This window comes from Sarcophilus harrisii, chromosome X (assembly GCF_902635505.1).
Source record: "Sarcophilus harrisii chromosome X, mSarHar1.11, whole genome shotgun sequence".
Classification (NCBI taxonomy): Eukaryota; Metazoa; Chordata; class Mammalia; order Dasyuromorphia; family Dasyuridae; genus Sarcophilus; species Sarcophilus harrisii.
The window spans coordinates 61,448,710-61,472,412 of NC_045432.1; the positions used below are offsets into that span (position 1 = coordinate 61,448,710).

The 23,703-nt window shown below is 39.9% G+C and overlaps 1 protein-coding gene across 4 annotated transcripts in view; it reads left to right on the forward strand.

Moving 5' to 3' along the window:
- The window catches only part of DACH2 (dachshund family transcription factor 2), a 426,169-nt gene that overhangs the window by 36,686 nt on the left and 365,780 nt on the right, over nucleotides 1-23,703 (forward strand). The window contains exon 1 of one of the 4 annotated variants that reach the window (XM_031944517.1): nucleotides 9,562-11,959. The exons of the other annotated variants lie outside the window; for them this stretch is intronic. Within the exon in view, the coding sequence (XP_031800377.1) occupies nucleotides 11,829-11,959 (131 nt within the window). The 5' untranslated portion in view covers nucleotides 9,562-11,828. Of the gene's footprint in view, nucleotides 1-9,561; nucleotides 11,960-23,703 lie in introns of those variants that run through there. 4 annotated transcript variants of the gene reach the window in all.

Sequence of the window (23,703 nt, forward strand, 5' to 3'; positions counted from 1 at the left end):
CCATAGAAAGACAACCAGGATAGTGAAAGGGCCCTAGTTCTTGTTCTATGAGGCTGTATATGTTCCAGGAATTGGATTTGTTTGTCCTTATGGAGAGACTGCTCATAGTGGGGCATGCCAGAAGCCTGTAAGGACTGGTATGTAAAAATGGAATTCAACTTGATCTATTTAGACCCCAAGGAGCTAATGGATAGAAGTTGGATAGCCGCATATTTTGAATTGATGTGAGATGTGGAGCCTTTCCAAAGAAGATTGATATACTTTTTGAAATAGTAGGTTTTAATTCACTGGGAGTCTTCAAAAAAAAAAGGCTGGCTGGCTGTATTGAGAATATCGTGGTAGGGATTCTTGTTCAGATATGGGGTCTGAGAAAGTGCCCTTCTACTTGGGGCATTCTGATCTCCTCACCACTTTTCACAAGTCTCAGTCATTGCAGTATCTGTGTTCATATCTATTCTCTTCTCTCCATTATCTGATTTGGAACATCCTCTTGCTTTGGCTCCATTGAATCAAATTCAGCTGTCTATTTTTTTTTTTGCTGAGGCAATTGGGGTTAAGTGACTTGCCAGGATCACACAGCTAGGGAGTGTTAAGTGTCTGAAGCCAAATTTGAACTCGAGTCCTCCTGACTTCAGGGGTGGTCCTCTATCCACTGAGCTACCGAGCTGCCCCTCAGCTGTCTATTATGACCCAACACTGAATTCACGTCTTCCATCCTCTGCCTTTACACTCTCCTCTCCTTTTACTGTGTTATGCATTACCAAGTACCTATTTAATGGAGGTTTTTTTGGGGGGGTGGGGCTGGTCTTATTGCTCTCCTACAAGTTCTAAGGCACACATGTAATCTTCTTATGCTTGAAAATTTAAAATACTGAAAAAAATCATCTCTCATATCTGGAGCTGGGAAACACAGGACTAGAAGGCCCCTGTTGTTGAGCTCATCTTTAAGTGATGGGAAATACAAGGTGACATGTAGGCTCACTCTAGCATTGTACCTGAATAACATGTACATGAATCCCAGCAAAGACCCTGGAATCCCTGGTGTTGCTTGGAACTTTTTTGACAGTATATTCATTAACATATGGAAGATTCAAGATTGAAGTTAAATTTAAAAATCCAAACCAAGTTAGGAGTGTGCAGAATGGGACAAACCGCTCAGAGGAAGTGGGGACACTTAAATGATGCCATGATCCCACACATCTACCCAGTCTTAAATCTTCCTGTTAGCACTTTGTTTCCTTTGCCCACAAGTTACATGGTGATCCTGAGAGAGAAAGCACAAAGTGCAGAGATGGCTGAAGCCCAAGTCAAGAAAATCTGAGTTCAAATCCTTCCCCCGTTGGGTCTCTGTGATCCTGCACAAGTCATTTCCCCATCTTAAAGACTTTTTTTTTTTTTTTTTTTTTTTTTTTTTGCTAAGCAAAATGCTCCCCTAGTGTTTATTAGGGGTGTTGTTGAGTTTGGATAAGATACCAAGTAGTAATCAAGTGCTTTAGCAGCATCTATTTACATGCAGATGATGAATGGGCTATCATTCCTTGCAGCTTGGAAGTTGGCCTTTTAAGATTCAAGGAAATCTTTCACCAAATTGGGGATGACTCCTAAACAGGTAGGCTAACGGGGGGGAAGGGGGGGGAGTGAGTAGTTTCCATGGCCTGGCATCTAGACTGCCCCCAGCCTCCTGCTGAAGCAGCTGCTAATGGGTTAATGAGCAGCCTGGGAGAAGAGGGCAGGGAGGAGGCCTGAAAAGATCTGGGGAGGGGGGGGGCAAATTTTTACCTGCCCATTAGCAGTTGCTTTCAGCAATTCTGCTGCTTAGTAGGTGTAGCTGCTGAAAAGTAGCAGCAGCAGCAGCAGCAGCAGCAGCAGCAGCAGAAGCACCACCAGCTCCAGCACCAGCTCCAGCACCAGCTCCAGCACCAGCTCCAGCACCAGCACCAGCACCAGCAGCACCAGCACCAGCACCACCAGCAGCAGTAGCAGCACCAGTAGCACCAGCAGCACCAGCACCAGCACCAGCACCAGCATCACAAAGGCAAGTGGCAATCACACCCCGCATTTTTCCACCCAACAAAATCAGGCCGGCCTAGATATCAAGTTACCTTTCACATGTTAACGTAAGTCTGTTCTATCTGTCTGAAGGTTTCCTGAGTACCTGGCATGGTATCTTGTACACAGTAAGTAGTGGAGTTTTGACAAAATGAAATAGTTGCATTGCTTCTGAAATGAAGGATGATTTAAGCAGCAAGCCTGAGACTTGTAGAGGTTTGCCCAGTGGACACCGTTTGGATCAATCTGTTTTGTCATGGGAAAAGTGTGGAATGAATGCTGAATTCTCAGGGGAGAGTGAGGTGATATTTGGAGAAAGATAAGTTTGAAGAGAGGACAGGGTAGCCCAAGAAAAGCTACCAGCAATGATCACTGTTGATGAGTAACAGGACTCTTCTAATTCCAGAGGGATTTTTTTTTAAAGAAAAAAATCTTTGGTAAATTGTAAGGGAACTTGCACCATGCTGAATCTCCATCCCCTTGTGTCACCGACAGACTCCTAGGCCCATCATGGTTCTGAGTTCTGTCCTGAGTGTTCTGTTCTAGAATTCTGTTGAGTGCCCAGAACCTGTACCCCCAGGCTAAGCCAGGTGTCTTATGGATAAAATTCACTAGCCCAGACAGTTTTCTATCCTCAACAGCCAGTAACCCGTCTTTACTAACCTCTTCATGATACTGAATAAGATTGCTACCAGTGACCCTTGAGAGCTCCAGAATTCCTCTCCAGTCTACATGCAGTGCATGTCTTTAGGATCTTTTACACTTGTATGTTTGATTGATAGTTTTAGTGGTTGCTGTTAGTCTCTACAGCTTAGAAGTAGCCAAAAAACTAGGGAATGTTGGATTGTAGTTGTGAATCTACATTCAAATTGGGAGCTGTTACACAATAAATTGAAAAAAAATTTTAGGTAACAGAATATACTGTGATTTAAAAAATCTTATCAGTGTAATTTTTTAATTTCTAAAATGAGTAACAGTATAAGGTATATGCAACAACAAAACCTTTTTCAAAAAAATTACTCAAAACTTTAAATGGGAAACAAAAGAAAAAAATAACTCCAAATACATAATTTGTGATATTCTTACAAATGATTACTACTACTACACAGAGTATACCCAAAGCAAATCATGTTCATTTGAGATGAGCTGAGAAGATAAATAGCCAGAAATGGCTTCACTATCAGATTTTAAACATTGCTTCAATTTCTAGTAGGCCATCACCCTAAAAGCAAACTATATTATCACCACTACAAATGTTTTCTTGCTTTTTCTTTAACTTTTTATTTAGTAAAAGCGTAGGTTCAGTGATATATCTATGACTGAAAAATCTATCCCCAAATCTTAAAACCCCCAATGCCAGCTCCCGCTGCTGCCTCAGCTTATCTATATAAAGGAAACAGTAAAGTTTTCTGGGGCGAAGAGTTCAAGTTCCCTTTGCTATATATACATAATGTACTCTTGCAAACTGTCCAAACTTTTGGGAAAAAGCAGCTTCAGGAGAATATCAAATCCACACGAGGAGAGGGGGTCATTCCTAATACTGTCTGTGGAGAAATTGACTACCTGGAGAGATTGACAGGAGGTGGGAAGAAAAGGATAGTGACCAATGTGTAGACTTTGCAGATTGTGGGATCCTAAGTTGGTTAACGAGTGATCTCTGGTCCTTCAATCTTAAGAAGAGAATATCTGATCTCAGTGATTTTGACAAGGAAGCTAAGCCTGGCCTTTAAAGGAAGGGAGTGAGTAAGAGAAATTCACCTGAAACAATAAAAAACATACATGAGAGATGGCACTTTTGTAGCTCTACATGGGGGCCAGATCTTTAAAAAAAACCAAAAAACAAAAAAAGCAAACCCAGAAACCAACCACTCAGCACTAACAGCCCAGATGAGTGAAGAAATTTTGGAGTATTTCATAGTCTCTAGCATGTGGCGTAAAAAACATCATATAAAATATTAGTTTAGTTGATAACTAAATCTGGCAGTCCAGTATGGGCTTGGCCTATTTGACATTGGAGCTACATGTATAGGCCCAATTTGTTTCTTATTGATGATATAAAAAGAGAAGAGGTACAGAAATAGAGGAAGAAGAGAAATTCCAAATGTTGGAGAAGAAATATTAGGTAGAAGTTGGAAAGATTACAGAGAGGAAAAGAGAGGGCAGCAGGTCATAGGAGACTGTTTGGCCTGAGATAAAGGAGAAGGTGGAAGGAAATCTTGAGGACAGTACAGTCAGAATTGTGTTTAATCTCTGGAGGCAAGAAGAACATTGCTTTCAGTTTTTTATTAATTTCTAATTTTAGTTTATATAACAAGTCATGATCATCTTTTTTCTTTCTTGTTACATTATTATTTAATGTAACTATTTAATTATTGTAATTAATTTAACTAATTAATTATTATTATTTAATAGTATTCTAGTTAATTAGAATTGAACATACTAAGCACATATATCTTTGTTCAGTAGTTAAACGTGTGGTGATCTTCTTCTTTAAAATATAAAAATTCTCTCTGAGAAAGCAGCTTTCTCGGAGAGGTTTTCTGGAGGCAGCCCTAAGGTTGAAATAAATAATAAAATAAATAAATAATTACTCCAAAATCGCAGCCAGCTGATAAAAGATCTGAACTTTTATTGTGTCCTTCAATATATCCTGGTTAGCTCAGAGACCTATTTCTCTGCTTGAGCTCTTGCAGCTTTGTCCTTGGCTTCTGCCTCTGCTTTCTTCAGCCTCCAGCCAGCACCAAGGTAGAAGATACGATGAATCTCTCTTGCCTCGAAGATAGGGCTTGTGGGCTTTCTCCCAGAGTGCTCCTCTCTGACTCCTGGGAATGCCCCCAAGTAAACTCTCTCAAGAAAAACTCCCCCAAGCTCTAAGAGCTTCCTCTATATATGTGATCTCCCAAAGGTTAACTCCGCCTTCTGGAGGGAGAGGGATTCTGGGTTATCTCCCAGAGTGCTCTCTGGCCCTAAGGGAGGTGTGAATTCGGATATCTTATACTAAACCTTAACTCTCCCAAACGTGTGAACTCCATTGAGTACTTAGATACTTATGAGCTCTCTAAAGGTGTGAACAAAAGCATCGTTTCCATCAGTTGTACTTAGTACCTTGTTTCAAGTTCTGGCCCAAAATATCTCTTTCTAAGATCAAATCAATCATATTGAACCATGCCAAATTAGATAATTATTGTCTCTATCAACTCCAATGTCTTAATACTTTGTAAAGATTGCAACAAAACGGACTTGTGATTTTTGTCAATGTCAGCTTCTCCCCATAGGTTCAGATTCCAGCTCATCTTTACTTTGTTATCTTATGTGATCCTAGCACATATTCTTTCAGAGTCAGATTCAGAATAGATTCAGAATACAGAGTAGCCCTGGAATATGCCAGATGCTTTCCTCTGGGTCTGGAATGCACCTTTTTGGTATCATTAATTCCTTTGGCTGCGCATGAAACCTCAGAATAAAATTTTGATAGACATTAAGATAACAAGTTCTCTTTACACAGCTATCGAAACCACTGACATCAACTTAAGAATCCTAGCTCTAAGTCCTTTTCATATAGAGGATCTCAATGGGCCACTTGGATCTCCATCCCTTGCTCTTTTTTAAATTACAGCTTTTTATTGACAAAACATATGCATGGGTAATTTTTCAACATTGCCCCTTGCAAAAACTTATGTTCCAACTTTTCCCCTTCTTCCCTCTACCCCTTCCCCTAGATCCATCCCTTGCTCTTGCCACATGCTCAGACCACCTCTTTTCTGTTTGGGATGAGAGATTTCAAATCTTGTGCCCTTTTTGCCATTCCTTGTGTGTTACTCATCATTAGAAAAATGTTGCAGCCTCCTCAAGCCCACCATGCAACTCAACTTTGTACATTTACAAGCTTTGACTACCTGAAGGGTAAACTTGTTATAGCCTGTGCTATTGCTGAGTGAACATTCATGTTGAAAATAAACAAAAAGAAGTAGGTCTTTGCATCAGGAAGCAACTTATGAATACTAAAAGATCTATACAATTTCCCAGATGTGCTTGAGTCTACTTCCTTTCTCCTATTTGATCCAAGGTTAAATTCACTGTCTTATCTACACACTCCATCGCAGATCTGTGTATTAATAGACTAACTCAATGGACAAGCCATCTATAGTTTAGACCAGAGGTTTTGTGTGTGTGTGTGTGTGTGTGTGTGTGTGATGAGTAAAGCCTATGGACCCCTTCTCAGAATCACACTTTTAAATGCATAAGATATAATACAGTGAAGTACAGAAAGAATTTTTTCCCCATCTAAGTTCACAGACTTTCTGAAGTCTATTCATGGATCTCCAGGGAAAACCCCAGGCTAATAACCCCTGGTCTAAACAGAAGGCATTTTTCATCATATTTTCTCATAAACTGGTAGGCCAGTTTCTTGAATGATCATGACTTTGTACTGTGAAGGTCTAGAAAGATTCTGAAGTTGGAAGCAATTGGCCCATTATCATCTGCAAATGGGGATAGCAGAAAAAAAGACTTAAAGCAGTGTTTATAAGCATTTTCAAAAATGGTTGACAAAACCTGTTTATTCTCTCAGTGACTGGGTCAAAGTGTAGAGTAGGTCTTCCTTCAATTGTGTGAATTACTGAAGTACCTTTTTCTTTAACTCTTTAGTAAGTCCTCAGAAAGCTCATGCATTTCTTGCTTGGTTGATTCTTTCTGATTATACTTGGTATTCACAGTTGATAGTTGATGGTAACATGGGAGGTATGTAATTGCTGAAATTGGAAAGGACAATAAAATTTCACTTTGAGGATCATAAATTGCAGGCCGCTTGGGAAACTTAGAAACTCTTTAAAGGACATATTTTTCCATTTCATTTGTTTATTTTATTTATCTATATATCCATCCATGCATCCTTTTTTATTTTATGTGTGTGTGTGTGTGTGCAGTTTTCCACTTGGTAAACTAAGTCCTCAAACTTTCTTACAGGTTCATAATTCCTTGTAACACAGCTTAAAAATCTGTCCAACAATTTTTAGATGATGAAATTGAAACTATTTCTATTCATATGAAAGTCTTCCAAATCACTATTGATCAGAAAAATACAAATTAAGACAACTCTGAGATACCACTACACACCTGTCAGATTGGCTAAGATGACTGGAAAAGATAATGAATAGGGGGATGCCGGAAAACTGGAACACTAATTCATTGTTGGTGGAGTTGTGAACTGAGCCAATCATTCTGGAGAGCAATTTGGAACTATGCTCAAAAAGTTATCAAACTGTGCATACCCTTTGATCCAGCAGTGCTACTACTGGGCTTATACCCCAAAGAGATACTAAAGAAGGGAAAGGGACCTGTATGTGCCAAAATGTTTGTGGCGGCCCTGTTTGTAGTGGCTAGAAACTGGAAACTGAGTGGATGCCCATCAATTGGAGAATGGTTGGGTAAACTGCGGTATATGAATGTTATGGAATATTATTGTTCTGTAAAAAATGACCAGCAGGATGAATACAGAGAGGCTTGGAGAGACTTACACGAACTGATGCTGAGTGAAATGAGCAGAACCAGGAGATCATTATATACTTCAACAATGATACTGGGTGAGGATGTATTCTGATGGAAGTGGATTTCTTCTACAAAGAGAAGATCTAACTCAGTTCCAATTGATCAAGGATGGACAGAAGCAGCTGCATCCAGAGAAAGAACACTGGGAAATGAATGTAAACTGTTTGTGTTTTAGTTTTTCTTCCCAGGTTATTTTTACCTTCTGAATCCAATTCTTCCCGTGCAACAAGAGAACTGTTCGGTTCTGCACACATAGATTGTATCTAGGATATACTATAACATATTTAACATGTATAAGACTTCTTGCCATCTAGGGGAGGGGGTGGAGGGAGGGAAGGGAAAAGTTGGAACATAAGTGAATGCAAGGGATAATGTTATAAAAAATTACCCAGGTATGGGTTCTGTCAATAAAAAGTTAAAAATAAAATCTGTCCAAAAAAAATACGTCCATGTTTCTACTCCAGCCAGCCTTCGTCACTTGATTTCAGCCACACAATGTGTGAGAAAATAGTATTAAAAATGAACTTAAGGTTTGAACTGTTTTGTTTGCTTTTTTCCCTTTGGTGGAAGTCTGGAAAGTTCTTTGTGAGCCCATTAAGGTTTCATTTGATAGCAATAAGATTGCTAAGCATTTTTACATCTGTGTTTGTGAGTACTTGTTTCAGCGTGATGGCAAACCATTTAACATCGGTTTTTAAAAGAATTATACACGCGTACATGTATTTATATATCATAAACACATGTACACACACTTCATGGAGGATAATGCTGGAGAAAGCATTTTTTTGGGGGTGGGATAAGATTCTGAATGGTGCAGAACAGCTAATAAGCAGGTTTTATTTTTCATGTTGTCAACATATGGCTTCTGGAGTCATAACAATCATGATTTCCCGGCTTTTGGTTTATAAAGTCTTCTTTTGAAATCTTTTGCCGGTGTTTCATTATGGTAGGGAGACAATATTCTGGCCTTTGCCAGTGGAGTAAAGGTTTTCATACTGCTTTCCAGGCAAGCTCATTAGGGGCATACCAAGGAAATGGTCACCAAAGTTCTCCCATTGTTATATTCATTTTTAAGATATCTCTTTGAGCTTCATTAGAGAGTCATCCAAGTTCCTGAAACTAGTTTCTTGGGCCATATTTGAACTCAGATCTTCTTGACTCGAGGTCTGTCTACTCTGTCCTGTCTGCCACGATGCTGCTTAATGGAAGCAGGGATAGTTTTGAGACCAGAGCTGGTGATGATCAATGTTCTCTGAATAGAGAATTCTTAGTTCTCACTAGCTAAAGTGAGGAGAGGGTAGCTTTTAGTCAGTGCAGGTAGTGTTAACTCACAAAAAATAGCCAGTTTTTGAAACAGTGATGCATTTATGAAAAATGCACAAATCTTTCTGAAGGCGAGCTGTTGCTCATTTTTAGATTTGGTGGTTTTTTTATGCATTCATTTTTTAATGGGTAGATAAGATGGCAGTTCAGATTCCCTACTTATTTAAGAAGAATTTAAGTAAGATTTAGTGAGTTGAAAATTTGGATGAGCATTCTGGAGAGAATCTTTTTGGTCAAGATGTAGAATTATGTCTTTGGCGGCAGAATATGTCCCATGCTCTTTTGGGTTTTCTGAAATTTCTTGGCATTTCGGTATCAGGGTGAGTCTTAAAAAATGTAGTCACCAACTAGAAATCATTTGGAAGACTTCCTTCACAGTGTGGTACTGGCTTCACTGACTGGCTTGAATTTCTACCATTTGACTCAGTCCTTTGTTTTGACTCGGTACTTGTTACTTTTTTAAATTTTTATTTAAATTTTTTTATTATAACTTTTTATTGACAGTACATATGCATGGGTAATTTTTTTACAACATTATCCCTTGCACTCACTTCTGTTCTGACTTTTCCCTTCCCTCCCTCCACCCCCTCCCCTAGATAGCAGGCAGTCTTATACATGTTAAATATGTTATAATATATCCTAAATACATGTGCCAGCACTTGTTACTTTAACACAGATAAATTTACCAACTAGCTGACTGTTCCTCCCTATCAGAGAATGAAGAACACAAATGGAAAGGGATATGGGAGAAGCATATTTGATGGAGAGTCCTGATCATGACTCACTTAGAAAAAGTATAATCAGGCCTGGATAGGTTGCTGTATTGATGGGTCTTGGGTTACCAGACCCATTGGGCTTGTGTTGGTTCAATGTGGGAGTCAACAGCAATCAGAGGGGTTTTTGTTTATTTAAAGTTTTCCCTGGATTTGATGTGGTCAACTTATCTAGTGGGTAGGACATAGAAGTAGGAGATAGGGCATTGTGATGCTTTGGGGAATTTATGATATCCCTATTTGTCCACTAGTAGGCTTTGTACTTACAAATCTGATAAGCATTCTCTGTCTTTGTCTCACTCATTTTCTCCAAGTCTTGGATAAAAATCTGATTCAGCATACAGTCAAGCACCAATCCTTTGAGCATTCTCCTGGAGACTTACTGTCAAGATGACATTAAATGACTTCATCTTAATGCCTTCTCTTTGAGTCCGGACATCTAGACTACTTCTATATCCATGTTCACATCTTTCTCTCTGATAATAGTCTAAGTCAGTGAATCACATGCTTACTAAAATTCAGGCAAATGATATTGTTAAAAGATCATAAGATTAAAGTGGCCTAAGTTCTTGAGATCAAATGGGCTTTGTCATTACTGCCTCCTTTCCTAAATGTTCAGAACCTTCATTGAGAATCCTCTCTACTTGTGTATCGATTATTTTCATGAAGATTTTGTAGAAATGGGAAAATTGTGTAGTATTAGCCCTATTTTATAGGGGAGGAAATTGAGATTCCAGAACTAAGTAATGTAGGCCAGATTCCATTTCAAGTCTCCTCGATTCTATGACCAGCACTTTGGCCACTGTGTAACGTGGAGCTCCTTCATGGGACACGTTGCTTACTTAGGTGTCAAGAATTGAAATGTGTTCCCTCTTCTTGGTTGTGGAGAGCAGACTTTTGATACATTTTTTCCCTTTTTTCTCCTTTGTCTTCCTTCCAAAAAGAAGCCTCAAGCAGGGAATTCTGGCTGATAACATGTTGCTTATATCTAAATAAGTAAAGGCTTAGAAATTGGGGTCTGTAGTCCAATGAAACAGAGTGAACACTGGACTTGATGTCTGCGAGCCTGGGATTCGGTTCCACCTTTGCTACTTCTTAGCCATGTGGCTCTTGCAAATGGCACTTCATCTGCCATCACTGTGTTTGTACTAGGTGTCCCCAATATCTGGAATTCTCTCCTAAGATTCTCTCCCTTCCAGACTCGGCTCAAATCCCAGCTTTCATAGCAGGTATCTTCCAGTTCCGGTAGCTATTGCTTCACTTTCTTGCCTTCTGACATTCTCATCCATCTACGTAGTGTATCGCTCCGCTATACTCAGCTGTACTGAGCATGTTGTCTTCTCCATTAGAATGTGAGCTCATTCAGGCCAGAGACAGGGTTGTTGCCTTTTTTTGGTTGTATCTCCAGTTTTAAGTACAGTGCCAAGTACACAGTAAGCACTTTGATGGCTCACTGTCTAAAGATTTCCCCTAATTCCATTTGGAGGCCAAGTGTGTGAAAGGCACTTAAAGGGAAGTTTGGGAGAATCATTTACCGAACTGATTCTTGTCCTTGCCTTTCATTGAAGATGTTCTTATAATCAACCTGTTTGATGTTGTGCCATTTAAGTCATACTCCCTAAACTATCATGTTAAACCTATTGCCACACTGTTTTTCTTCACGCCTCCCTTATTGGCTTTACAAAAGGTACATTTTCCTCACCCCAACTCCTCGATTATCATTGACATAAGGTTTCAGGGAGTGTGGGGGGGGCAGTTCTCACAGTTTGTACCTGTGGCGTTCTTTGAGATCTTCCACTGATGGTGGGGCATCGATATTCTTTGCTAGCATAGTCAGTGGCATCTTATTCTTCATTGTCCAATGAGCTCCCAGTCTTCAGAATCTCTTAACTAGAATTAGGATTTTTATACTGACCTTCTGAAGATCGGTGACATCTTTAAAATAAGCAGAGCTGTGACTTGGAATTTTTGTATCTAGGCTGGCTGCAGAGAATGGACCTTTAGTCGGATTAGGATGAGGGACAGTGGGAGATAGGGGGTAGATTCTTTCCGAAGCCTGTAGTTTGCCTTTTTAACCCATTCTTAGTGACAACTTGGTGCTAAACTCTGCTGCTTTGTCAATTACAAGGACCACAAATGCTATCTGTGCCCTTTAAATTCAAATCTTTGGTACAAAGCCCCTGTTGTTCTTTCCTGGTTTTGCCTCTGAAAGTGGGAGCTGATGGGTATTTCAGGATGCGCATTTGCTGTAGAGCAAATCTGTGCAGGTATGATTTTGGATTTTAGGCTCTTTGAAATTACTCTTTGACTTGATTTCTAGTCAGATGTGCAAATTCAGATGCTTCTCTGTCAGGAGGTGTGAGAATGATTTCTGTTACTGCTCACCGTGCCCATTAGTGGCTTGGGCTATTTTCCTTCCAGATGGAGCCTGGATTACCGAAGAGAGAGTTGGCCTTTGTTGCCCCTTTCTTCCTAGTAGGATCTCACTTGACAAGAAGTGACTCCCGGTTCTCAATGGATATTATTTGGAAGTTTCTCAAGGTTGAACTAGAACCATTCATCTGTCCTTTCTTTGGTGACCGTTCCCCTTTAAGAAACACAGCTAGAGCTAGGAAGTAGCCAAGTTATCCACAAACTTATGAAAAGGAGGGGGAGGGTGTGTTGGGTCCCATCTTTATAACAACAATCAGCCTTTGTGAGGTTTCATTCCAGGCTAATGGCTGGTGAAATTGTTCTGGGTAGTTAAAATGAAATGAAATGAATTAAAGAACATGAAGGAGAATGGTTTATTGCTTTTCTTTGAAGGCACAATAGCTTGACTCTGTCTCTTTTTGTTACTCATATCTGTGTGGCGGATATTTAAAGTCAGACTTTTGAATAGCACCCTGGCTAAATGAGGGCTATAAATCCCAAGCGATGATGCAAAATTCTAGTGCTAGCGGGTGGAAAACCCTGTTGCCAAAGACACTGGGGTTTCACATTGTTTTTGGCTGATGAATATGCATAGATTAAAAAAAAAAACCCAATGCATGCACAGTGTGAGAAGGATGGGGCAGAAGAGAAAGTCCTAATGGCTGAGAAAAATGAAGCTTCTCCCGGGCTCAAGGAGGAGGAGTCAGGAGCCCTGTTTCCTTTAGGGCTATTTCCAAGTTTGCATGAGCTGTCCATTGAGACAAGGCAGCTGTGCGGCCCAGGCCTCCGTGCTGGGAGATTGCTGGCAGGACAAAGACAAATGAACAGGGGCGCTCTCATGAGCTAGAGGAGGAGGGCGGAGGAGGAGGAGGAGGAAGAAGAAGAAGATGGAAGGAGGAGGAGAAAGAAGGAGGAAAAGGAAGAGGAGGAAGGAAGGGGGGAACAGAGAATGGACAAAATAAAAAATGGCACTTGACAAATGGATAGGAGCAGGTAGCTAGCAAGTTTCTTGCAAGTTCCCCCCCCCCCCCCCACACACACACTTTAAAGGTACCTGGCTTTAGAGTGCTGTTCCACAGCTGAAAAAAATAAAGTGTCATATCAGTTTTGGGGTCACATTTGTCTAAGAAAAACCAACAGGAGGATTTCTTTTGTCAACACAAGAGATGAGCAGGAGGATAAGGGCAAATTATACTATCGGATCTACCTTTCTTTGCTGGCAGGGACCAGAGATTAAAGCAGCAGCCTGGAATTTCATTACTTTTATACATTTTTCATGTGAAGCAGTGTTTGCAAAAGAAAAAGGCTGCTAAGAGCTAGGTCAGAGTGCTTTCAGAAAATCATCGGATTGTTGTGGACTGAGGCTTTCTTTCAGTACTCTCTTTCTTTTGTGGGGTTGGGGTAAAATGGGTTTAGAACAAAGGGAGAGTCAAATACCCTGCTCTCCCTATGAAGTTATGTGCATGCATGGTATGCGGGTGGGACTAAATTCTTCTATGGATGGATGTGTGTACAAATTAATAGGATAGATTTTCCCTGGGGACTTATTTGTGTTCCAGCTATTATAATATGCAAAAGACCTGTAGGATGGTAGTGCCAACATCATTTGCTCATATTAGCTATGTCAGTGTTCTATAGCCATTTTAATTGATCCTTTTACAATGTGGTTTTAGAGATTTTTAATAATAAGAGTAACGACCGACATTTACATAGCTCTTGAAAGTTTACAACCTCTCTTTGGAGCCACATGGGAGTCATGGGAGGTGGGTAGGACAGGTATTTGTATCCCCATTTTATTGGTGAGGAAACTGAGGCTTGGCAAAGTCACTTGCCCATGATCACACAGCTAACAACTCTTGGCAGCAAGATTTTTATTTTTTTTATTTTTTTTATTTTTCAAAATACATGCAAAGATAATTTTCACCATTCATCCTTGCAAAACCTTGGGTTCTAAATTTTTCTCCCTCTCCTCGACAGCAAGTAATCCAATATAGATTTAAACATGTGCAATTCTTCTATACAAATTTTCACAATTATCATGCTGCACAAGAAACATCAGATCAAAAGGGAAAAAATTAGTAAGAAAAAAGCAAACAACAACAACAAAAATGTTAAAATACTCTGTTGTAATCCACATTCAATCCCCATAGTTCTTTCTCTGGACTCAGATAAGTAAAGATTTTCCCTTTTCTCCACCCCCCCCCCCCAACTCTTCTTCAACTGTGTTTTGAACTGGTTGGACAATTTTAGTCACTGAATATGGGAAAGGAAGTGTTTTGCCCCCATTTTCTTTCTTTTTAAAAAGAATGCTATTAGTATCATTTTTTTATATCATCTTCATATTTAAAGGTTTTTCTTCTCCCATAAGAAAAAATAAAAGAGAGGGGGAAAATGTAATTTTGCTGAATTTATCAACATACCAATGAAGTCTGACAATATATGCAGAAGGCTCCACACCTATGGTCCTTTCCATCTCCCATCTTGCACAGAGAAAGGCACATGGTTACCTTTCAGGTTAAGCTTGGTCATTATAATTACAGAGCATTAAGTTTCAGTTTTAGTTTATTTTTTCATCTATTTACATTGTCATTGGATATATTTTTTTCTGTTGTTTGCTGATTTCTTTCTGTCTTAGTTTACACAGATCTTATCCTACTTCTCCTTACATCCCGAATATTATTCATTTCTTAAGGTGTCAGTAATATTCCCATTATACCAGTTTCCTATAGTTTTTCTAACCATTACATTTTCTATGTGTATCTCCTATGACAAAATAGCTTACTCCCTACTTTCTTTCTTCCTCTCTGGGCTTTTAAAAAAAATTACCAGCCCTCAACAAACACTGTAGTTTCAATATGTAAAGAAACAAAAAAGTGTAAGGTATATTGAAACAGTGAGATTGTTATATACAGTTTTTTAGATGTGTTTTCATTTTAACAAGGCAGTAAGAAAATTGCTATTTGTACACCCTTCTCCATTTTGTTTTCTTAAGGCTTTTTTTTGGGATGATTTCTTGATGCTCTTTTAAAAAAGTTTTCTCATTGCCCCCTACCCATCTTTTTCCAATGTATGTTTGAAATTTATTTTTATATCACTATTCAAAATAATTTTATTTGGGGATTGTTTAAAAATATATCCCAGTCATGAAATGCCTTCCCTGGTTTGCTTTGCTATGGTCTTTAACTGCTGTCTGGGTGTGGGTGTCCCAGTCACTCTGGTTTGGCCTTTGTTCTATCAAGTTTCAGTGCCTGTGTGATAAGCCCCAAAGATTGACTTCCTATGGGCATACACATAACTTTAACAAACACCTCTACCTTCTTCTCTCCCTCATGATCTTTCCTACTTTTCCTTATTTTCCTCTTTCTTTATATAGTCAATATATATATATATATATATCTATCTTGATACATCCTTTTTCACATATGTCCTTTTTTCATATATTGTTTTAACCTCCCTCTCCCTCTCCTTCTCCTTCTCCCTCTCTCTCCCTCCCCTGCTCCCTTTTCCCCTCTCTCTCCCTTTCTCCCTCCCTCTCTCTTTCCCTCTTTCTCTCCCTCCTTCTTTCTCTCCCTCCCTCCTTCTCACTCTCCCTCCCTCCTCGCTCTCCTTCTTTCCTTCTCCCTCTCCCTCTCTCCCTTCCTCCCTCTTGCTCTCCCTCCCTCTCTCCCTTCCTCTTTTTCTCCCTCCCTCCCTCCCTCTTTCTCTCCCTCCCTCTGTCTTCCTCTCCCTCCTTATCTCTCTCTCTCCCCCCTCCCTCCCTTCTTCCTTCTTTTCTTCCTTCCCTCTCTCTCCCTCCCTCTCTCTCTGCCTTCCTCCCTCCCTCTCTCCCTTCTTCCCTCTCTCTGCCTCCCTTCCTCTCTCTCTCCCCCCCCCTTCTGATTCCAGTATGAGGATGCTGTTAGGTGTAGGCATAATGAGCATCTGAATTCATAGTAGGATGTGAGAGACATCCATAAACTTCTCTCCAACCCAAAAGATTTCCCTCCTTAATAAAGGTGCTGAAGGTTCTTCCTAGTAAAAAGTAAATGTGGTACCTAGGATAGTTAAGCCATCATTAGCTATTACTGTTTTAGGTAACCCAATCCGATGTTATGGCACCTGATACATGACAGGCACCGGGCTAGTCAAAGCCAAAAGGAAGAACGGTTCTAATACCCGAGAAGCTTAGGCTTTACTCTGGGGAGATGTCAACATCTGCATATGTGTGATAATTTGAGGAAGAGACAGAACATTAACAAGTATGGGGAGCAGGGAAAGCTTCTTGTAGGAGTCGGCACATAAGCTGTATCTGACAGGAAGGTAGGAATATGGAGAATGAGATGAGGGAGGAGTGGATTCCAGTCGTGAGGGGCCAGGGAAGTTGAGCCCTTCATCTTGGCTGGTGACTCCGCCACATGCTTTGACCGGCTAACTTCTGACTTCAGAAAGCCAAGGTGACCACAATGCCTAGAGGGCCAGCAGTGAATGGCTTTACAGTGACTTTGCTACCTCAGCACTCAACTTTCTAGTCTCTATAATAGATTCTCAACTGTCTTTTGGAGCGTTTTCCCTCTCTTTTGTGGTACACTCCAGACCTTCCCCCTCTCCCCAAATTCCTTGTCCTGGTCCACATCTCCTTAACAGCAAGTCTAAATGTTTCATCTCACCTGTAGAACTTCGCTTCCAGAATGCAGTTCCTCCACTGGAATTGTGGATTCCTCCATAGCCAAGATATACCACTGCTTCCATTTACTTGATTTTGTTGATGATTGAGGTTACAATAGGAAAAAAAGAAAACATCCCTAAGGCCCCTTCCACATGCACAATCTTAGAACCCTAAGAAAAATGAAATAATCCCTGTAAAATGCTTTGGAAATCATAAAAGCCGTAGACACGTCAACTCAAATCGGTTAACTGTGGCAGGGATGCTTTTCAAGGTCATGCCTAAGCACCTCATACCTGAGGGTCCCAGGTCATCTGGCTAGCTTGCCTTGTGTGTATGACTGCCAGCCCAGAGGGAGTCAGAAAGATCTCTCTTAGTCTGCAGTTTCTTGTTATGCCATGTCATCTCATCTAAAATATGTCATTTGATTCCCTCCTGTTAAAAGCCTTGAAGTCATTTCTTTGCCATCAGATAGCACTGGGCATGTGTAATATTTTTCCAAAAGGGAAGTAATCCTGACCTTGGGAACAAAAAGCAGATGCTTTTTGTGGTTATGAAAGTGACTCAAGTTTTGAAAATGATATATATGTCAGTAAAAACATTTATAATGTTCTAGTGAAAAACCACTGCCCGTTTATTAAAGTACTCCAAGGGTTCTGTATTTACATAATGAAAACTCGACATTTGGATAGTGTTTACTTTAATAAAATCACTCACTGCTGCACTCTGATTGTATCTGTACTGGGATAAAAGAGCAATTCAGATATAATAATAGTTTGCAGGGCATAATGAATGAGTGTCCCTTTCAGTGCATAATGTAAGAGCATGAAATTAATCAAAACATATGATTTGTTTTTTAGTTTTCAATATTGACTGAATGTTTTTCTTTCTGAGTTAGGTTGACTTGGTCGGGTAACCAACTTTTATATTAAAATCTAATAAAGAGGGTTTTTCATCTTTAAAATTTTTTATTAACATTGTCCTTTAAACAAAAGAAGGGAATGTAAATCACGATCAGATTATTCAGCTCTAATAGTGCTCTTTTTTGTGTCTATTCACGAGGACTAACTTGGCCAAGTGTTTGGTTAGAAAAGGTTATGTATTGGGAATGGAGGCAAGATAAAAGGTGTCTGGGGGATGACCTCATTGCCATCGGGCAGTCCCATCAGGGATGTTTATGAATGTACAACGGCAACATCTGTGATACCGAGCAGATTCTTTATCCAAGCAGATAGATGGAATGATAATACAGATGCTGGATATGAGAGAAGGAAGCCCATATCACTGCTGGGGGCTTTGAGGATCAGTCATCTTTGAGCATTCAGGTCCCTTATTCCTGGTATTTTCTATCAACTGGAAAGAAGAAAATATAAAGGAAATAAATAACTTCCTAGCATTTTATATAAAGATCAGAAAAGAAATCTCATGAGTACAACACATGGGGGATATTGTAAGATGTTGCCTTTCAATTCTCCATACCCCTTACTTCTGGTCATTCATCCGGCTTTGGAAACTTCAGTCCTTTTTTAAAAACTCTTCTGTCATCCCCCATAGCACAAGTCACTTCCTTCACAGGGCATTCTCACCCTCCCTCCCCCCATGTTGGTACTCTTCCCTCCTCCTCCCCATCCCCATCCCCTTATATTTATTTTGTAAATACTTGTGTGTGTACATGCTGTTTTCTCCTCTGGAATGTAAACTACCTGAGGTCAGTGATTGTTTCATTTTTATCTTGATATTTTCAAGGTCCAGCATCTAGAAGACACAATAAATGAAAGTTGATTGATTAGTTAATATCCAGTTAGTTGCCATGTCACTTCTTTGTAATTGGTCACCTATCCATTCCCTTCTCTCTCCATCTACCCAATTCTCATCTTAACTCAAGCTCCTATCCCTTCTCTCCCCTGGGCCATAGTAGCAGCCAATGAATTGTTCTCTTCTCCACAGTTCTTCTCATAGCTACCAGAATAATTTCCCCAAGGCATAAGTTACTCCTTTGTTTAATAATTTTCATCGGCTTCAAATTTCTTCTTCCAAGGATTCTTAACCAGGCTCCATAAACACCTCTTCTACTCTACCATTTCCTTCCCTCCTCAGACTGACTGACATGGAAGAGCCTCTGCAATCTGACTCCAACTTGGCTTTAGAATCTTATTTCATAATACTCTTCTTTACATGGTATGTTCCAACTACATTGCACTATTGGGTTCCCCTTGACCTGCCACCTTGTACCTTGTTTGACTACAGGTCATCTCTCCTACATGGAATATGTTGTCTCTTCCCTTCTGCCTTTCACGATCCTTACTTAATTCCATTTCTCAGCTCTGGTTGCTGCCTCTTCATTGTTTCTTACTCTCAGAGTTGGAGAGGCAGAGAACTTTGTTTCGGAGACTCGAAAGGGATCTTCAATATGATGTAATCCATCTTTTTGATTTTACTGATGAAGATGTTCTTCAAAGTAATTGTTTTTGGAAACCAGTCGAGTGATTGTTTATGAGCAAAATGTTTGTTATTCTAGAAAGATCCATGGACTTTTCCACAGTATTCAGCTTTTGGTTTTATAAGCACACACTTGTTGCAGGAGACAGGCCCAGAGCTAAATTTGCTATTTCTTTGGGCCCCAACCAGAGAGCCCTGAAACTCAAGGCTCCTAGACAGCTTCAGCTGTTTTGTCGCAAAGATGACTAAAAGTAGTGTATGTAGCTGGAGTATCACTGTTTTATTTTTTGATTGTCATCATTTTTACCTTTTTGTTTTGTTTCAGAGATGCTCCAGATTGTAGGGTTACCATCTTCTTTGGTTATTAGTCCTTTAGGAGGAACTTTTTTATTATGTTAAATCAGTGCAGAAATCATTGCCCTTATTACTTGTGAGTCTGGCTATTGGGTTCTTAGACCCAATTGGGTCTCATAGATTTAATCTCCACTTTAGTTTGCTTCTTTGGACTGTGCTTTTGTCTACTTCTCTTGATGAGTCTGTTAAGTGCACGTTGGCAGAAGCAGAGTACTGATTGTTGTCATCCTGCTCTAAGATCTTTACCTGAGAGCCAGGAATTATTTCAAGCTTTGGCTTTGCTATAACTTCTTTCATCTTGTTTAGTCCTGAGACTAAGTCTTTAATTTTGTTTACATCCTGAGAGTAAACTTGGCTTATTTCATCTATCAGAAGAAAAGAAGATGTTTAAAAGATATTTTGAGGCATTGGATATATACAGTTGGTAACTCTGTTTAGTTGGATTATTGTTTTTTTTTAGCCATTTCTGAATGTCCATGACCTCATTTGGTGTTTTCTTCAGAGAGATACTGGAGTTGTCTGCCATTTCCCTTAGTTAGAACATAGAGTTTTATTGCATTCATTTTTGAAAAAATAATGATAAAGGGGCAGCTCAGTGGATAGAATACCAGTCCCAGAGTCAGGAGCACCTGAGTTCATATCTCACCTCACTTAACATTTTCTAGCTGTATGACTGTGGCAAGTCACTGAATCTCAATTGCCTCAGTAAAAATAATAATAGTAATAATAATGATTCAGTGCCTATTATCTGGGTAAGCGAGGTGGCTCAGTGGATGGAGCACTATGCCTGTAGTCAGGAAGAGTTGAGTTCAAATCTGATCTTAGCCACTTATGAGCAGTATAACCCTGAACAGGTCACTTAAGCTTGTTTGCCTCAGTTTCCTCATCTGTAAAAATTACCTAGAAAAGGAAATGGCCGACGGCTCCTGTATCTTTATCCAGAAAACCACAAATGGGCTCCCAAATAGATGGACAGTGAAGACAAGTAAACAACAACAACAGGTATCTGTTTGCCCAGTATCATTCAGTTAATTATATCATAGGATTTTGGTTGGAAGGAAGATCCAGGCTTACTTAATTGTAATTCTCTTATGATGTCCCCAAAGAGGTCATGTAGCCTCTACTTGAAGCCTTCCAGTAGGAGTATGGGTACTCTCTCTGGAGATAGTTCACTCTATAACTCTTCATTATTAGAAAGATTTCCCTCATATCTGTGCTTGTGCTTGTGCTTCGGCCCTCCGAGGCCACATGGCACAAATCTAATCCTTCTCCCTCAAGCCACCCCTCAACAACAACCATTGTCCTTATAAGTCTTTTCTCAAGTCTAGTGATTCTCAATTCCTTCAGGCGATCTTCATGGGACCTGGCCTCAAGGACCTTCCTGATACCAGTTGACTCCTTCTGGATATTATCCAGCTTACAAGTGCCCTTCCTAAATTGAAGTGCCTGGAACGCAATGTAATACATGTGATAGGACCTAATCAGCCCAGCTGACCATTCAGGAACCAATTGCTCTGTTGCCTGAATGCGGGAAAATTTGTTTTTATTAAGTTCTGAACCAGTGGTTCCTGTGCTGGTCTTGGTAGTATTTGATAAGCTTGTCTGAAGTTTCATGATAAACTATAGTGACTTTGACTTTTTCCAAGTTAAGACTATGGTTTTGATTTTCATATCTTTCATTGTTTGATTTTTTGACCCTACTGTAAATGATACCAATTCCTTAAGATTGTGTAATTTTATTATAAAACTGATACCAGGGATTACAAAAACAAGTGATATCTTCAGCCTGGGAAACTGGGATGGGAACTGGTCCACATTAACATTTAATTAAGGCTTAAGTTCATGCCTCTGATAAATTCCATAATATATTAATTCAATGAATCCCCAGTAATTTAGCCCAGAATAAAGAGCTTTCTAATATTGATCTTTCTGGGTTATTACATTTACTTTGAAAGGTAAACGAAGCATTAACATCTGAGCCTGCAGTGTTGGTCATAACTTTGTCAGTGACAGAGCCTTATCACTGTCAGTTTGTTTCTCAGATAATGTAAAGAGCATCCTGCCTATAAATCAGGTAATTAACTAGCTCATCTTTAGTGAAGCTGCAAAGGGAGTTTTCCAGTTAGTTTGCAAGAAATATCATTATGATGCTCTGACTTTCACCGATGATTGGGAAACTGGGGCTTCACTGTCGTTGTTTATTAATTTATTTTGTGGGGGGAAGTATTGCTAAAATAATTTATATGAAACATCATTTCCTGTAAAAAGAAACCCATATAAAGTTCATTGTTTCTGGGAGATGCCTGTCTTCATAGGCTTTTTGCACCTCTTCGTGTCAAATTCCAAATTTGATGCAAGTAGCTTTGTCTTTAGATGAAGAACTTCTTTACTTTGTCTGGACTGTTACCCGTCCCTCAGAAGACAGGACATTTACAATTGTCTTTGCTTTAATAACACATATGGGTCTTGAAAACCATGAATCACTAGGATGGGAGGAACAAAGAAAGAAATCAGTAATCTATAAATGCAGCCTCCCTTTGGAGATCTGGTCTGTTTTGTAGACTCGAGATAACTCTGCTCTTTGCTGTGGTTTATATATATACTTCATTGCTGTGGCTCAAATTTACTGATGCTCCAGAAGAAAATCTATTCAGTTCTTCCCACGGATTGATTTCCAAATGTCCTCCTTTCCCATTCCAGTATTGTGAATAAGAGACTGAGGAACTGAAAAAGGGGAGCTGTAGCAACATTCTTGGGGGGCACTAACACAGGATAACACCCATCTTGTTAGTTTTATCTTTTCAGTAGAAATCAGTCTTTGAGGCTCAGAAGACTATATTTATTTTTGAGAGTGTCCAGAAACTGGACTGTCAAGCTGAGTCCTATATTGGTCAGTGCTCTTAGTGCTCTTTACACACATATGTGTACACACACATTCTCTCAGTTTTTCTCTCTCTCTCTTTCTCTCTCTGTCTGTCTGTCTGTCTGTCTCTGTCTCCTTCCCATCTTCTACACTTATTCAGACCATTGGCTGGTCTGTCATCTGTATTTATGCTGTAGTGCTTGATGTGCCTCTTCTGAGACCTTTGACCTATTCTGTCGGCGGGCCAATGTGACACATTGAAATTGCCTGCTGCTGCCTTGTATACACGGTGACAGTTGAGCATTCTGCTTCCCTATGTGTTCATAACTGTTCCAGAAATCTGAGATTCCCATAAGAACATCTCTGTCTCTGGCCTCTCTTTGACCTTAAACAGTTTTGTCATAAAGCAATTAAAAAAGCTCATTCTCATGACTAATCAAAATCATCTACCACATCCAATAATAACAGCAAGGACAATTCTTGCCTTTCTCACAAGGATGCTTGCAAACACGCTGCACTTGCATCCATCCACCTTTCCATCCACTTTCCATTATTAATCACCTCATTTCTCAGGCCAGGATGCCGGTGGTGAAGAACCCTACCCTTTGTTTCCCAGACACTAAGGAGGACTGGTATGAAAAAACAGGGGGATGGGGAAAATGCCTCCTAGGCTCGATTGCAAAGTGTGTGGCGTGCTGTTCCAACCTCTTTGTGGGGGATTGGGTTTGGATAATAAAGTAAAAGAAACAAGGAGAATGGAAAGCGGATTTTAGCGGTTTTTTTTAAAAGGAAGCACCAAGAAGGGAGCTTTGCCGAGCTGAAGATGAGAAATGTGTGTGAGGGAGGGGGAATAACAGTGCTGTTAGCCCCCCTGTCGGGGCTGACAGATCAGTCCAGAAGTGGCATCAGGGCAGGAGACATCAGCATCCTCTAATGGAGAGATGTCTGGGGGACAGATTGCTCTATCACAGTGATGGGTTCCTAGCATGTTATAAATCGAAGATTGTTCTTTTCTGCCACCGAGATGAGCGGCTTTTTCTCCTTCTCAGAATGAAATGTCGGACAGAGATGGGGAGCGGAGATGAAAACAAAAAAGTGGGGGAAAGTTTTATCTTTTTAATATAAATCATAGGGGAGAACAGTATCAGACCCATTAGTGCTTGAAAAACAATACCATGCCGATCTCTCGATTAAACATTGAGGGAGAATTCCTTATTGTTGCATTTCCTTCATATCCTAGCATTTGATACAGACCACACAGAACACCCCACCTCCTCCCTCTGCTCTGGCCAATTCTCTTA